General features: G+C 41.1%; 1 protein-coding gene across 7 annotated transcripts in view; it reads left to right on the forward strand.

Moving 5' to 3' along the window:
* The first annotated feature begins 394 nt into the window (after positions 1–394).
* LOC107220038 (mucin-17) overlaps positions 395–17921 on the forward strand; it is a 31863-nt gene continuing 14336 nt past the window's right edge. For 3 of the 7 annotated variants that reach the window (XM_046736784.1, XM_046736786.1, XM_046736785.1), the window contains exons 1-4: positions 396–872; positions 2675–2774; positions 14408–16597; positions 17116–17175. In XM_046736784.1, the coding sequence (XP_046592740.1) occupies positions 2676–2774; positions 14408–16597; positions 17116–17175 (2349 nt within the window). In that variant the 5' untranslated portion in view covers positions 396–872; position 2675. Of the gene's footprint in view, positions 873–2674; positions 2775–14407; positions 16598–17115; positions 17176–17921 lie in introns of all 7 variants that reach the window. The other 4 variants (XM_015658434.2, XM_046736783.1, XM_046736787.1 and 1 more) reach the window with 3 other exon arrangements.

The raw sequence follows: 17921 nt of genomic DNA on the forward strand, positions 1-17921 counted from the left end.
AACACACATCATAGCATCAGTATTAACTCCTTTTACAAAACGTACGTCCTAAGCTATCGTCGAAATGCCTTCTTGTCAGCTGCGATCATCTAATCATTAGAAAAGCAGCTATCTTTACGGTGGTAGTAATTTTAATTTCACCTGCAGCGGCAGTACGTGTACTTATACTGTACACGATCTATTGCAGTGGGCTAAACGCGTGTGTTCCGGTCGGTGAGAGGGGGGCAGTTTGGTACAGTACGGAGTTACAAGGTGGGAGAGACGGCCGCAGCGGTAAAAGACAGCGAAAGGGAAATGCCGGGTACGACCTGTTGCTTTTTTTGTTTGTTTCTTTTTTCTTCATCTTACTTCTTGCCCCTGCCCTGTTTTTCGACCAGTCGATACGGATCGAGTTTCATTTGTCGCTGGCGCTTTACCACTTCGCTACCAACTCAGAACCATACCACAGACAACCGCTAGCCGATCGCCACTGACTGCAGGTATAAAGCCAAAATGCATTTCGCGATACACCGGACCTGAATTACACACTACACCGCGAACTCAGTAAAAAACCGCAACATTCTCTCCGGCAAAATTGATCGAGGCTCCATTTTTTCATTGGGCCTTCATGAGAAGTGCCAATAGTCGTTTGCTTTCCTATTTTCCTTCCCTTTCGACTTTGTTCTTTCACAAATTCCTACCACTTTATACTCCTGCAAAAACTGTAGCAAGAGTTCGCCGCTTCGTGTGCCATACTGCTTCCACAACTGACTGTCGATAAGTGTTCGTTGGTGTTTATTGATTGTGATCGTTGTCAGACAGTTTTATGCTGTGGTGTAGTGCTCTAGTGTGATGCATTTCCGACTGGAATAGGAACACCGAAGGATCCTGAGGTAATGCATAACATACTGATACATTTCATTAATCTTTTTCTGGTTTTTTTTCTATTTTTACTGCATTTATTGCGTCGACTCGTTCATATATCGAGATCTCGCCAAATAGAGATTCGTGATCTGATTAATGCTTTTCATAATTTACGCTACTTACCGTTCATCAAATTGCGGGAACAGAATTGGCAACGATCGCCAATGCAAGTCCAACCTGGAACAATATGGAGAGTTGAGATTTTTTCCAGTACAGTTAATGGATGTGGATTAACGACCTTTACGATATATAACCGTCGGCATGAGCGCTTTCTATAAAACGATATTCAGTCTCTTACGTAAATTTATAACGATATACATTCATACATACAGCCGCGTGGTGTAAAATATGAGAGTGAGAATAATCGCTGCTTTTGTAAAGTTGAGCGATATAAAGAATGTTAGACACCAAATATAAATTTACATCACTATCTCTGATGCCTCTCACGTTTCATTCAACGCATTTTTTTACCATTGATACAGCAGGCTTACAGCGGCTACATAAATCGCCGATTGTTTAGTCCCACGAGGTGTACAAATTTGTAGAACAAGAATAATCAATCTACTATAATCGAAGAAATGCGAGTAATGAAATAAAAAAAAAAATTAGTAAAAAATCTACAACAATAACTTTAGTTCCCTTTCAACATTACTCGCGGTGTAAAATTTTTAATTTTCCTTTCCTGTGCCGTCAAGGGTGTAGTAGCTGTACAAACTTTCCATGAACGTATAAGTTCCCGTCAATCGCTTTCAAGGTAATTGTAAAATCTAAAAGAAAGTTTGCAGTAGTGGCGAGGACAAGGTAATGTGCGGGTAGTTCCGAAATGATATGTGACTGGTAAGATTATACGAATTTAAATAATTGAAGAAGTATAATTAGATAAAATATTGCTGTATTCCAGACAAGTATAAATATACATTATACCTGATCCATGATACTTTTTATAGTAACACTACGATCTTCTATCCGTCTAAAACAGCACCACCCGGATAACACCGACCTTGTCGCACGATCCGCTATCCGTGTCAGACAACTCGCTATTTTATCTCGGTGACCATTGTCGGTAGCATCTTTGTGTTACAAAGCAAAGAAATCTCTCTCAACTAATTGTAAATGAAATCGATTAGATTGCAATACTGTGCAATTCAAAAATCTTCTGGATACTAATTCCCGGTTATATTCTTTTCGTAATCAACTCAATTGAGGTTGCAAGTCTTGGGACAGATAGTTTGAACGATGCATCGTCAGAGTAGAAGTTGCAGTACTAATTAGTACCGACCTTTTTCTTTTTAAAAGACGTACGATTGCAATGCGGTGCTCGAGTGCCGCTATTACAGTACCTACAGAGCAATCTTACGGGTAAAAGTGAAATATTGATGTATATTTATATTATTACGGGAGTCCGTTAACCTATATTCTACATCCTTAGAGAAAAATACATTCGCACATTCTCTTTTGTTCGGTTGATTTTTAAAAATTTTCTTTCATTTTATTGATGAAACTGAAAGTGAAGCTGCATAAATTAAAATTGATACCTGTATACAATTATCTTGTACTTGCTTATATATAACGTTTCCTTACGCCAGTTAATGTTGATTCTCGGTGAAAGTGCATATTATGTTCAATTTGAAATAGTTAAAATAGTTTAATGCTCGTTGCGTTAGATAAGAAATTACATCAATTTGAAACCGAAAAGCGTATCCCTCTTCCAGAACATGTTCTCAACATTTGATCTACATTCATTATTTTTTTCCTTTTTCCATTCTTGCAGAATGAAGTGGAGGCCTTCCCGTTCCACTGCGGTGGTATCGCTACTGGTGATCGGGCTCTTTATTAGTCTGACTGATGCTCTGCGTGGATCGCCGTCTTCGGTCAGTTGATTCTTATTAAAACGAATACATAACACATGATACAAATATAAGTCAGCATGTGTGAAAGTTTGCCATCAATTTCCGATACAAGTGAACCTTAAATAGGGATGAGAGCGTGAGATTGACATGTTGGAATGATAGCTGCAGGTAAGCATCGGGAAGTTATAGTTATATGAGAATGAAGCATGAGAAATCAGCGCCTTAAAATTTGGATATATTTAGGTCTTGAAACTTGTCAGCTCGGGTGCGGTTTGGTAAATATTCTATCGCAAAAAGTTCCTCAACTCTGTTCGGCTACGTACACGTGCTAAAGACGGATGTGAGTATCGGGTTACGAATACGTATCTAAGACGCGTGTATAATCGAACAAGTGATACGTAAATAGTGCGTAATTCGGCCGGCTCGAGATCACTTTACGTTCGCCGTATCGAGTTGCCAATTAGTTATAAAATATATATCGCATAGCTTTGGCTTTGGTTACATTCGCAATTTGCTGGTGCTGTTCTCACCTCACCTATTATTAATATCGATGAACTGTACTTTCCTGAATTTGCCAGGGATGAACGATTATCGATTTTGCCATCCCGATAAATATCCCCACTGCGCAAGTTGATTATTTTCTGAACGTCGTCCAATAATTCTGTTGGCCAGATTTCGAAATGAATGCAAATCACCGACAACGGCTCGACATGCCAGAATCTGATACTTATAATTGGAATGGCTCGTCGACGGGTTGAAAGAAACGTCAATGGAAAATACACGCAGACATTGTAAATTGGTAACAGGCCGCCTTGCCATTGGGCTATGTTTTACACATGCATAATACCTAAATGTAACGAAACAGCACTGTTGCCATCGGATGAGTCCTTCGAAACTCTGCTATAGCAATTTTTTGGAAGCAGCCCTCTGAATACAGAGGACCTCTTGGGATATTTTATCCTTGCACCTAGCGTACACCTCTAATCGTTTCGATCGTCAATATAATTATTACTCGGTGGCGGGGGGGTTTATGCAGAGGATACATGTAGTCCAAGGTTTCTGTTGCAATTACAAATAGACATCCATCCTTTCAGCGATCACACTCAGACATTAAAGAGGGGTACGTGCAGATATATTTGCCGGGTATGTGTGCGATTTGCGCCCGTGCCAAGCAAGTGATGATGGGTAGGTGCCTGCGAAGAGGATACCAGTTTTTTAATATCTGACCGTTTTACCTTTCATTACCAGTAAAGGCCAGGTGTTCACGTCAGGTACAAGACAGTCTCCCTCGAATCCTTTGGCCTCGAACTTTTGGAAATATCCTTTCATTTCTCAGTCGAATTTTGAAGCGTGCATAGTAGCGATGCGAATTATCCAAAAATTGATCCATGTATCTGGCGGCAGTTCATGAGGTGTCTGCACCATCGTCTTTCAGATTTCTGTATATTAGTAAACTTCGAGAAAACGGTGAAACTTAACAGGCTCAGCGACGGACTGCCCAGGCGCGAGCTTTGTCGTCTACTACGATTGGCGGTCGAAAATATCGCCATTGTACAACCAATTTGAGTTAAACTATTTAGCGCCTGCGCAGTCGTTCGCCAAGCCCGTAAAGTTTCAACGTTTTCTCGCGGTATACTAATAAACAGAAATATGAGAGATGATGGTGCAGTTACCTCATGAACTGCCGCTAGATACATCTGATGGTCTAGAATTTAAAGAAATGAAAATATTCCGTTGAATTCCGAAAAGAGAGTACATACCTGTATTATCAATAGATTCAATTGAACGTAGCTCACATGGAATCCTATAGCCATCCCATTCTGAAAATTTGAGTACCCTAATGAATAAATCTCAGCTTCCACATAAAAAACTCAAAAGTAAGATAAATTTTGGTGGCACGTGAAACTATACCATTTTTTTTTTTTTTTTACCGAAAAACGTGTTTTTGAGATTGATTTCGAAAAGTTATCCAGAAATGAATAACATATTCGGAAAGATGAGAATTTTTTTCATAAGATGCCTATTTTTGCAAAGTTTTTTTATGCCGATAACGACACCAAAACAATTCGAGTTTAAATCTCAATTAGGTCGCAAAGATAAAGTTTGATGTGGCATTTCCCGCGAACGCTAACTCCTTGAAGGTTCAAATTTGGTAAGCTTGCCATTCTTGGTACATACTACAAGAGGTAAAAATTTCAGACAAATTGATTTTTAACGTCCCGTTCATGTGTTGGTTATTGGTGGACTTACCCATATAAATTGAAAAACCAAATCGATTAATCTGAAGTGATTTTCGTATCATGCATTTAGTTTATTTGCGAAATTCGGAATAACGTGTATATGAATATGAATTTATTTTAACACGTTCTAATCTCTTACCATTTACTGGACAGGCGTATGTGGTTTGGATCCCAATGATACGCGTTACAGTTTGTGCAGAGCTGCTTTCAAGTCCTGACGCCACAGTGCGATATAGGCGGGCACCTATACCGACACTAAAGTGAAAAGCTGAAAGAACCGGTCGAGAAATTCTCTGAGAATGATTGCACGCGCAATTGCAGTGGCTCTCGCACATATTATACCGTATACGTTACATGATGCGGCCTGATTGAACAACTCTTACAATTAGGAAAATAAATTTTTCGACGCAGACGAACTGTAAGGGATGATTCATTTCTCATGCTGCAATTTATCAACACCCGAATCTGTGTACCATATAAGCAGACATCAATATCGCACCTGTCTAATATTTTTAAGAGCAAGCAGCTAAAATTGAAAACTTACTGAAACGTGAAAGTTCTGCGCGTTCGTCCATGGCCCTGGGTCAGCGGCCGTCTTCTTGATGCTCTGTCGATCGAGGGTTTCGTAACTTCATAAATATACGGTATATTTCGTAGAACTACGAGCTAGGTCAAATGATTTTTAATTATTCCCACGAACTGCCCTGTAGTCTTTCCATGCGTATAAAACAACCACCGTGCTCTATTTGACGGACGAGATGATGTAGAGATGATGTTGATTATTCGCATTAGGTACTTCCGAAGGGCCATTAAGTCGCCTATACCTTAAGCGCTGCGGTGAACGTTGGAAAAATGTCATATTATCTATGGCGGAGCGGGCAATAAAATTGATCGAAGTCGATCACCTGATAGCTGGCCCATAGCGTGTCCAGATTATATCCGAGCGTAGGCCACTCTTGGAACAGGGTACAGCGTCCAAGGTTGCAGTATACCTTATGCCTTTTACCCAACCGTCTAATATTTTTCCATACTGTTAAACATCCATCATACTGTTGTATAGGATTTTATAATATTCACGGAATTAACAGGGTATGCTGCAGTTTAACTTGACCAACGAAAACCAAGACACGGTATTTTCTTCCAAACTTTTGCAAGTGCCGTACGATTACCGGAATGGATTGTAGACGCTAATCACAGTGAGATTCGAGTGAGTTCAGATCGAAATCATAGCTTTGGATCGCGATGTCACCCGGGATATATACCAAGAAGTATCACTGTTAATGGAATTCTCGACATTTATAAGAAGCGCTATAAATTACCTTCCTATATAGGATTAGCGCCATATATCCGTGCTTTTCTTTTCGATAAAATGATCAGCCTTGGGCTTGTTGGTATTCTATGGTCGCATCACATACGAGTATATACCTTACCTATCACACTGACTCGAATGGGCTTTCTCCGTGCTGCATAATTTATCCTGCCAATTTCTTGATCCATCGACAAGATCACGCTAACACCAGTCTAATCGAAGCGATATCTGGTTGGTGGCACGTCTGCTTGATCGATCAATCTCTAGTCATTCCCCGACCGTAATTCATTCAGCTGCATATAAAATGATCACTTTTACCCCGTTTCTCAGATACCGTGTCAATAATGTCGCCAGTCAGACTGTCGTTTCTTTGCGGCCTTGAATCCCAGGCCGTTACAACAGACTAAACGATGATTGTTAGTCGTATTTTGTTTAGTCAGGATCAGCTCGTGAGACAAATTGACGTGTACGTACGTACAAAATGATATGAGTATTGAACAATGGATTCGATATGTTCCGAAATCAAATTGCAACAAATCGTACATTTGTGTACCTACACACAACGAATATTATGATAGACATGTAAAACAGGTACGGAGACACAAGTTGATAGAGTGACATGATTCATAATTCGGCGACTTTTTTGGTACGTGTTTTTGTTGAGATGAAAACAAAAGCACATAGAGGCAAAAAATTAGAAAAAGGCACTTACATACAAACAAAAATAAAAATTGAAGCTTATTAACTTTATAGATGAGGGAAAAAAATATGCTTGCGGGTAAAAAATTAGAGCGGTTTGTTACGGTTGTGCTTTATACGTTTATAATAGCCGACTATATCGAACTGATGTCTAATAAACTGCAGAGATTACGATCGGCCTTCCTTCAGAATTTAAACACAGGTGCGCTCATATTAAAAAAATGCATTATATTAGTACATAATTGGAACATTGTCCATCATAACGCGTTAACACACAGCCGGCTTGTCCGGTTTCGATATCTCGGGCCGCGCAGAAAGTTTCTGCCACGAAATGTTTTCGGAAATGTAACTTCTTTCATCCGGTGTGTGATTTGGCGTTGGACATTATTAATTCGCCAAGGCTCGCCGCTCCCCAATTCTATAACGATTCCTGCAGAACATTCCTCGGGTATGCCATGAAACATTTGCATCAAAGTCTAGTTTAGCTTTCTCTCGACTGTCTTCTTTTGGTGTCTCTCTCTCTCTCTCTCTCTCTCTCTTTTATTTTATCACTTTTACGAATTTCTCGATTGTTTAATTTGACTTTCAACGATGACGTTACTTTATAATTCATCACCGCATATCTGTCGAATACTGTGCAGCTGCATTGTAAAATGTACAGTTTGTATAGTTATGATATACACGGAGAGAAACTCTGACCCGGAAAGTAACATGTGTCACTCAATTAGTCGTATCCGAGTTGGTAGATTACCTGTTCTCTATAACTGACGTCAAATCAACTCATTATATAGCCTGATGCACAAAAAAAGTAAACGAATAAATAATAAAAAAATTCTAAATAAGTGGTATTGCATGAAAAAACTGGCATAACAAGCTCATCGTCAGATTTTTCTTCAACGTAATTGCAAGTCCCATATTATGATTGCATCAAACAATTGGATGTCAAAAGACGTGAAATCCAGTTCTTCAGGTTGAGTATAACCTCTTAATCTCCGAGTAGTAAACTCGAGAAGTAAGAATAACATGAGGAGTAACCTGTTCACGCTCTCTTGCACAAAGTTACGTAAGTTATGGGCCACCATGCGGCTGCAGAGGTGAAGTGGAATTAGGGTTTCTGATCTCGTCTGGATCACGATGTGGATTCGGTAAAGGCTGGAGGCGACGCGGATGGGATGCGTGAAACACGAAGAGGAAGGCGAAGGTGAGAGGAGAAGGACCGTGGCGAGAACACGCGACTACCTAGGTGGATGCTCAACGAGCCTCCGGTGTTAACACGTCTGGTAGAAAGTTGAATTCTTAATTTTGCTCTTCTCAGGCCTTCGAGCTGAATTACAGGAAGACGCGCTCGCACGTTGAGTCGGGGCAGAGAAAAAATCCGAATTTCGAAATTCAATAACCGTGGAACAATGTGTGGAGTTTACCGTTCCAAAATCATATTATTTCGAAGAGAAATCGATTTCAATAGGTAACCGCCTTTCAAACTATTAATTTTTATTTATTCACGCGCATGGTACTCGAACGTGAAAAATATAATGTCGAATCGCGTAGAACTCATCTGCCAATTTGTCTCGCGCAATTTTCGAAAAATCAATTAGGCACGGAGTATTACTCACCGCCAGTCTGCAGAAACTACCAGAATTGAATTTTTCTGTACACGTTAACCGTAATATACTGACGTAATAAAACCTGTACATGCAATTCTTGGCGAAAGCATAACGTTGGTAAAGGTACATCGTTTAGAAACAGTAAACCAGTTATTAAAATTGATCGTTGAATCCTCCAACCGATCCCCCTGAGCTATTTTGCAATCTCTCCTCGTCTTCATAAATCCATCAACGAATTACGTACCGCTTGGGTTTTGGATTCTGACGATTATAGCTTACAGAGAGAGCGACCGTGTCAGTTACCCCACGTAATAACCCCAATTAAAAGTTACAGTGGGGTTCACCCTCGCAAAATTGACAGTCCCGGCTGCTTCTAGTTTTACTGGATTGTATTTTACATTGGTTTTCCTTTATGTTAATACGCGTCCGAAAGCACATACGGCCAACAATTTTTGATAAGTTTCGAACACACAGTGAGTACGGTAACAAATAATGACTAAATCAGATTGGGCTCATGGTCGTCCTTCAGGTTGGCGGTAGTTGATACGATTTGATTACTGGAGACCATTCGTTCGCGAACATGAGGCTTTTCTGTAGGCTCGTATGTCTCGACGCATTTTATCAGCAGCTCCGGGAGGTGAGTGGTGTGTCCTTCACTTGTAGGGTAAACTACACAGTTTGTCCTGACACCGAATTTTCGCAAATCATATATGTATTTAATGTCATCCGAGGGTCCTTCAGACGCTGGCCGACGTGTTGCTTCTCGTGAAAAGCAAAAAAGCAATTATTAACCAGCTTCGACCGGTTTATCAATCGGCTTCAAAGATCTTGGCTAGATGAAGTAAGATAAGATGGGAGAGAACAGTGGATTCGGTGGTCTTTCTTTTGAACTCAACGAAGATTTCGATTGGTGCGAAATCGCGTTAGTCCGAATTTTTGTAACTATAAGCCGTGCTTTCGAATTGCGTTAAAAGGCATAGTCGAGTCGGCTGGAAGAACATATTTACGTGGACTAGGAAATAAACGAGAGGGGAATATTTGACAGAGTATAGTTGCAATATCGCCAGAAACATAACGACACAGTTGTCCGGGTCGGTGCGAAGTGGTCTACCTTCGAGGGAATTGATAGTTCAACCTCTCACTTACATGCGCGGCAAATATTTATATACGTATGTGTAAGCTTCATTATTTTCTGCCATGCAACCACTGCTGCAGTGCCAGATGAACTGTCGATGCACTTATATGCGGTAAACTCCTGCACTCAGCCTTCTGTCTTGAAACTATTCAGCAACGATGAAAAGCGGGATCGTTTTTTTCCATCGAAGCCAAGACGCAGTTGTCCTACATTGAGACAGGTCAATTATACGTTTATGAACAAGTAGCTGTCTCAAAAAAAACAACGACGAAAGCTAAAGGTCATGGAAAGTGCGATTTCCAATGCGTTTGAGGTGCGTCCACAGTCTCGTTCGAAGTCCATACTTATATTACAATTACTTACAGGGTGTCTCAGTGATTTCAGGGAAATAATGAACAGCCGCAAGTATAAAAGTTGGTTCGTACTTGTGATTTAGCGGGTTTCCAATAGGTCATAATTTTGTATACGCCTTGAGCGCAGATATTGTTCACTTCAGTTGGTGAGATTTTCATAAATTTTAATAAAAGATAGCTACTTGTACTTTTCTGTCATCTATTATGTGTAAAAGTGCCAAAAAGCACTGGGCAATTCTGGGAAACGCTTCTCATTGTAGCTGGTCAGCCGTGACTCGAGACCTCGAAGGCATTCCGGTAAGCTTGGGCGTGTACGACGTGCAGCAACGCGAGTCATGCAGCCGCCAACTTTTACTTTCGTAAATCGAGCAAGTGGGTACGATATAGATTCACTATTACTGAGTAAGCGGAACACATACTACCAAGAGGTAAAGAGTTTACGACAACATGCTGCGTGGGGGTTAAAACTGGAGCATTCGCCTTTTATCATGCAGGAACCTGGATCACTGCTATAGCCAAAGTAACGTCAAATATCGCGGTTTGCGTCGGCTTGTCACAAGTTAGAATCAAAGACTTACCAGCACATTTCTCACGTTTGAGTGATTTCCCAAGGTCATTTCCTTGGCATCCTTCATCCCATCCGCTTGTTCAATTATGGCACAAGTTTTGTAGCACACATTTTTCACAAATCTTCCAAAAAGTTCGACGAATGAGGAGACAAACATGTATGTACCCATGAGTAGATCATGATATCATCGGCGGGTCGAATATAAATTAAGCAGACAATGCCAAAAAGTTTGGATTCTTAACTTGATCACTTTTTCATTATAGTCAGTTATATTCAACTAGAGTGGTCATTGAAACCGCAGGCGTAATCGGTGCCCAGGTTTAAACGACTTTGCACGACCGTTTGAAAGTTCCTATTCCCCGAGGCGAAGAATTGCCTACGCCCGCAAGTTGCGGTATCCGTGTACGCCGAACCAGATCTGCTCATAAGCATTTCGGCAAGATCTTTCCAATTCTGAAGTAACATACTTTACATTTTATTAGTTCTAATCGTTGTTGCGAAAAGAAATAGGAATTTTTTGTAAGTCATATTTTAGCCGAACAATTATCATGCGTTGTTCGACGAGACATCAGTCTCTACACATTCTTTCGAGTTGACAAACGTAAAAATATGGTCGATGAATCTTGTAGCGAAAAGTAAATTGGCGAGTGTTGAGGGAATATTGATTGATTGCACGGGAGATAAGTCGTTGGACTACCAAGAGCTGTACAGGTTCAACTTCCAGACATTATTCATGTCCACGTTGCGATAGAAGAAATTCACGCTTTCACGAACAGTAATTCCTTTTATGGATGATTGTAACGCATTAACGTCAATGAATATAACGCTCTATGACGCGAACACTTTGCCAGACTTGTTGCACCTGGTATAATACGTCGAATTGACCCAGTGACACCAGCTGGTTTCGACAAAGGTTATACAGCTGAACGGCGCTTATCGAATTGACTTATTGTTAATCATATTACTTAGCACGGACAAGGTCCTAATAGATTTGCAGTATCATTCTCCCAGCTGAAGATCGCCTACCGATAACTGGGCCCCGATTTCTAACAATCGCCACGGCAGCTACGAGATCATTGAATAATCGAAGTCAGACTACCGTCTACAACTCCACTGTGGTTCGTCTACGTGAAGATGGATTTAAGAATTTCTTCGTCTAGTCAAATTGGAATTTTCTGTGAATATCAGCCGCGGATGATGATAGAATGAAGTAATGGATTTAACCTGGATGAAAGCGGAAAAAATGTTTCACCCAGGTGTCTGACAATGACGGGAACCGATAACAGAATAATACAAGAGTGATTCAGTTCGCCACTATCATTGCGTTATCGTCATTATTAAAGTAAGTTGCGTTAGGTTGGAAAGATTGGAAAGTATTCCAACTGTGCCATGTTCTGCACGGAGTATATAGCTGTGGTAAATTGCCGATTGTATCACGGTGACACATATTTGGTCGAATAGGAATGAACTAATTCACTCCTATTACTCAAAACTAAACGCACATGTATTCACTTATTGCATTCCGTAGAGAAGAATAATGTATAACAATTTGTTCATCGCAACTGGTCTTATTATACGAGCAAATAGTGCTACTGCGCTGATCAGTCATCGTCAGCCGCCACCGCTTGAATTCGGTATGTGGTCATTAGTTTTACGCAAACTTCCAACAATTTCATAATCAATTTCGGTGCTGCCTGATTGACCCGGTTCACAATAAATTATGAAACGCCAAATCGCACAAATTTATTGCACACAAAAATACGCGTGGGGTGACTAACGGTTAATTATATCAAGTTCTTTTCTTGAATATGTATCATTTTCGAGGATACGCGATCGACGATTATTAATTTGGTGGAAAATAATCCACTAACTATTGCAATGCTAATTACCATTTATTAGATTCAAAATATTCATAAAGATCAGAGTCGAGATTGTACGGGAACTTGATGTTTATTACAGATAGGCGTGGCCTACGCCTCAGTTAGCCCACCTTGTCGTATTGGGTTTTCATTTCGTAGTTTTTTTTTTTTTAATACGATCTACTTTGGACCGGTCCGATTCGAGATTGCTTTAAAGTGGACCACTTTTGCTTCTGCCGCTGCACCTACGAACGAGAGACCATTACGCACACCGATACGTAACAAAGCTTTCATTTATAAAGGTAGTGCAAGTAGCGTTGTAAGGAAAAACTCTCTCGCCGACAGCAAAAGAAAACTCGAAAAAATAGAGGCTGCTCGACAGCGACAAAGATTTCATCGTAATTTTTTTTTCGCTACTGACAGTCGTTTTAAGGGACCTTTGAGTGTCGTCGTTGCGCAGATTAATTCAGTCCGCTCTGGTGGCTAATGATCATTGTAAGTATGTGTATAAATAGAATTTCTTCGTTTACAGTGAAGCGGGATCGTTCTGAATCTTATGCAGAATTAAACCTGGTTTCGCAGCTCGTTATCCAGCTCGAAGCTCGGGCTATTATACTCACGGTTATGTATGTTATGCGTATACATCACCACCAGGCTCCGTTGAATTATTTTAATCTCCGCTGTTTCGAGAACGAAATTTTTCCTCGGCAATACGTCAGTTTCAATTTCTCATTTTTTCGGTAGGTACAGAATTTTTGGAAGGTGCGTGTAGTACCGATTCGTTATCGGTAGTCAAAAATTTATATCGGTACTCGACTGATTCGGGCCAAGATCAGACATTGCTTAATGCTTCAAAATAATATTGGTTTTGGCGTCAACGGGATGATTTATTATCGTCATTTGTTACTTGAATATATATGAGCATCTCTGCTTCAATGCCCAATTCACTGTTGTATAAAAAAATCTCTGGGTATAAGAGAATTGCGTGCGCACGGAGCTGAACTGGCACCGGCGAATCCGGATTACCTTGTCGAAAGTGCCTACCTTATATTCACATGAGAGATGCTGGATTGCGGTGAACTGGATCACCTCAGGTAAAATGTGGTGTGGCCATCCGCGTCGGTTATATAAAATATAATAATTTTGCTGCATCCTGCCCCGCACTGGCTGATGAGTTATATAACCGCCGGACGTGGAGAGCTACCCATCCATCTTTCGTAAGTTGACACGTCGAATCGAATCCTTCCGATCAGTAATCCAATTAGTCACGGTCACATTCAAATTCGCTCCCTGCGCTAATAAACATATGCTAACGGTGATTGAGTATGAATTCGATTGTGGATGGAGTCAGCAAGCGATTCGATTTCGAACTCTACGATTAACATGGGTTGCCCCACTTGAACCAGCATGGTGAGTGTGGATAAATTACAATCTCTGTTGCGAGAGCAATTCGTCACTAAAAATATGTTGTCTTCGTTTAATGTCTCTATCTCATTGCGTCTACTCATGCACGTATTTATGCATGGAAAAAGATGTATAGCTGACATAAAGCGGGCATGAGGCCCGCAATCCAGTGTGGAGATCACGATCACTGCGCGCAGATAACAGTTTTAGAAAAGAAATACCTACCGAAAAAAAGTTGCGTAACCCACCACAGTGCGGCGTAACGGATATACGTATGCTATCTACAATAGCTGTAACATATGCATTATATGTGTGCATGTGAAGAGCGTATCTTATAGATTAAGCGAAAGCTTTCTCGCTCGTAAGGGTACAGTACGACATTAACATAGATTCAGGGTCATATTATTCAGAAATTTTTAATTGCCTGTCAACCAGTCCAAAACCTGTTGAGTTACTTTTTGTCATCTGACGCTTGTATTGCAGGTTGATCAACAAAGACCAACGACGACCAGTGGGAGAGGTAGCGCCAGGTTCAGCAAGGTAGCCGTCCCGGACGGCACGAGCAACTCGAAGGCCGTCAGTCTTGATGCTTCGTCAACTCCCTCCTCAAGACGGCCCTCAAGGCTGAAATCTGGCCCTGGATCGAGGAAGAACCTAACGCCGGAAGCCAGATTAGAGACGTCGGCTGCCAAGGGTACCACCATCGCGAGGCGACGCACAGGAACGATTCAACAGAGTGGATATAGCACTGAGAGCATTAGACCGGCAGAAAGCGCCATTCAGAATGTTGAAGTAAAGAATACAGCAAGACGAAACACTGCCAGCTCAAATGAAGAAGGAGAAACGACCACGAGAAAGAACACCGGGGATAGAAGATACCTACCGGATAAAAGGTCCAGGGTGAAAACGAACAAATCATTTGACGACATTGAACTGGAAGTACCGAGGGAATCGGCTGGGCGAAGCCAAAGACCTGAGAGAAAGACTTCACGTTCTAGGATTGGGCTTCTGAGTGGCGATGAGATCCTGGCTAAAACTGGCCCTTCAGTTTTCTCCGGAACCGCCGAGTATTCCAGGTCGAGGACAGGTAGGAAGACACAGAATCAAGCTCTGTCGGAGGAAAAGACGTTGGATGATTTTGGAAGGTCGAAATCCAGTAGTGCAAACACCAAATTGAAGGATCCGCAGATCCGAACTAGGGGGAGATCTGTTATCAGGATGAGCCCAAGAAATTACGACACCACTGTGGCATCTGAAACTCCCGCCAACACAGAAAGCGTTCGAGTTGCCATCCCCCTGAACGTCGACAAAACGATGGTTCCGTCACTGAGCTCTGTGGACACCACAGTTTCTACCAGTACTACCGAGCCTTCAACAACATCGTCACCGCATTCGAGAAGGGGTAGTGGCCGATCTCAACAAAGTTCCACTAGTGGAGGTATTTTTGAGACGACAACGCGCGCGTCGCGACTCATCACCAGAGGGGGACGCACCAAGTCGCCCGATTCGAACGGGGCATCAAATGACGGTTCGATCCGGGGTGTTGCTTTTCGGTCCAGGAGTCGATTGGAATCAAATTCTCAAGCTCCTCAGCACTTGATGGAGACAGGAGATGAACGACTCAAGTCGAGAGGAGGACGGGGCAGAGGCAGAAAGTCCGAACAACCCGAAAAAACTGATGATTTCTTTGTATCTCGAAAATTTAACACGGAACCTCTTACCTTCAGAATCGCAGATCCTGGAAAACAAACAAGAATTTTCGATGCCGTATCTGAGAGTTCAAGCAACCAAATGAACAAAGATATCGAAGGGTCGAGTGCGCGTTTTGGCGAAGGAGCTTTATTCAGAAATGATCAGGTGCAAGACGATAAACCTAAGATCGAGATATTTACTCCAGTGGCGGAAATAGCGACACTCCAGCCGCTGGCTGTAGGAAAACCTGTTGAGCTTGAAACCACGGAACCGGTGGAAACAGAGACAGAATCTGCAGCTACAACTGCAGTGGCAGCGGTTTTCGAGAAACTTGAATCGACGACGAAACCATCTGAAGTAAGATCAGAGGCTAAAAATCCCCGAAGTAGAATCCGAAAGAGGCCCGAGACGAGGCTACTTCAGAGGGAAGAAGAACCTCGCGACAACCGCTCGTCGAGAAACAGAAAGCCGTTAACCACAGTGGAAACTGATATCGAAAACAATCTCCATACCGTTCCAAGAGGAAGAAGTAGAGCAGCTTCAGTAAAGAAAAACAACGCTCCCGGTCAGAGACGAAGAGTTACCAATGACGTCAAAAGGGTAAAATCGACGATTGCACCGATCAGTAGCAGCGAAATCCCTCCAGTGAATGTTCAGGCGTATAATGAAGTGGTGGAAACAGTCGGAAAGACAGTTGACGGCATTGAAAACAGCTTGATAATATCAAGGATATTATCGCCGACAATTATTCCAAAACGACGAGGCATGAAGAAACTGAACATTAAGCCGAAAGACGAAAAGGAGGAGCTGAGTACAGCTTCGAGTATAAAAACACATGAAACGTTGAACGAACCAGGAAAAAGACGGGGAGCGGGAAAGCCCAATCGAAAGTTGGAGGTCAGCGCTAGTGAAAAACCAGTCGTAGAATCGATAGAGGAGGACAATTATCCACCAGAATTCAAAGCTCGGTTAGCCGAATTGGTGAGATGGCAATCTTATAGTATTCCGTAATAGCGTACGTAAAAATATATTTGAAGTTTCTTTCTTGCAAATACCCCCTTCACCCCCTTTTTATTTGTCGTAAAATTTTAGCTGCAAGGCAGTGTCATTACTTGGAAACCGGCAGTAGCCAAGTGATAGTGGCTAATAAGCGGAGTAATGATGTAAAGTTAAAAGGAGACATGGTTGCAAGAGCCTAATAATAGACATACCAATACCGTGACCAACACGTAGTCAATTACCATTCAATTCAAAGTAGCTTCAGAAGTACAATCTACCGCGTTCTACAATTCTGCAGCATAATAACCGGGAGGTCTTATTGTTAACCAGCAATTTGCCGAAGCTATTATTTATGTTGCAAATGTCATGAAATCGCAGCGGTTTTTTATGAGGAATTAAAGCGCGAATTTAGGTATAAGAATTTGATTATAATTCATCGCTTCGGTCTTATTCGCAACATCTGGACAACTTCAAATTGCAATGTTACATTATTTTTCCAGAAAAATTCAGAATCCAAGACACCCGCACCCCCGAAGTTCACACCCAGACTCAGAAATAAAGTGAGTTTTTTATCGACAATTATACTTTCGCCTGATCTTGACCTACGTCCAATAAATTGAAGATGATTATTACCCATAAATCGATGGATTGCGTAATTAAGTATATATTAAAATATTTTGACCTCCGACGTTATAGAGTTTAAAGTAAATATTTTTCCTTGGATATGAAGGTCGGTGACAACAGTAAAACATTTATTTATGTTTCGGCCCGGATGGGGACCCTCCTCAGAACGATATATTTACAGAATATCTGTCACGAAAAGAATAATATGTAACACAAGTGAGTTAATTATAATTAATATGCACAGGGCTTATGAGATTAGCAAGGCAAATTGTGCTGATATAATTAAACGGAATTACCTGGTAATAACATGGAATATTTCAAATTTGAAGAAAACACGAAGAAGTCAAGTCAAGAAGTCAACTTAAAAACAGGTAGAATGAAAACGAATGTGAAATTAATAATGTTATTTTTAATAACTGCGATACGAAACTCCCAAGCATTCATCTTGGTTAATAAAATTGAATAAAAACACAACAAACGAAATTTTTGAACAGAGCTCAATTTTGAACGTGTAGGTCGTCCAGTCTATAGCGGAAAGTGAACGAAATCAATCAGTTATTCGTTATAGAGTTTGTTGGAACTTGCAAACTGATCACTCGGGAAAAGTGTTTTTATCAGATTGTCAGATAAATTTATATGAAATTATATCTCGAATTTAACCCGATAAGATTATATAACATTA

The sequence above is a fragment of the Neodiprion lecontei genome, chromosome 4 (genome assembly GCF_021901455.1).
Source record: "Neodiprion lecontei isolate iyNeoLeco1 chromosome 4, iyNeoLeco1.1, whole genome shotgun sequence".
NCBI classification, from domain to species: Eukaryota; Metazoa; Arthropoda; class Insecta; order Hymenoptera; family Diprionidae; genus Neodiprion; species Neodiprion lecontei.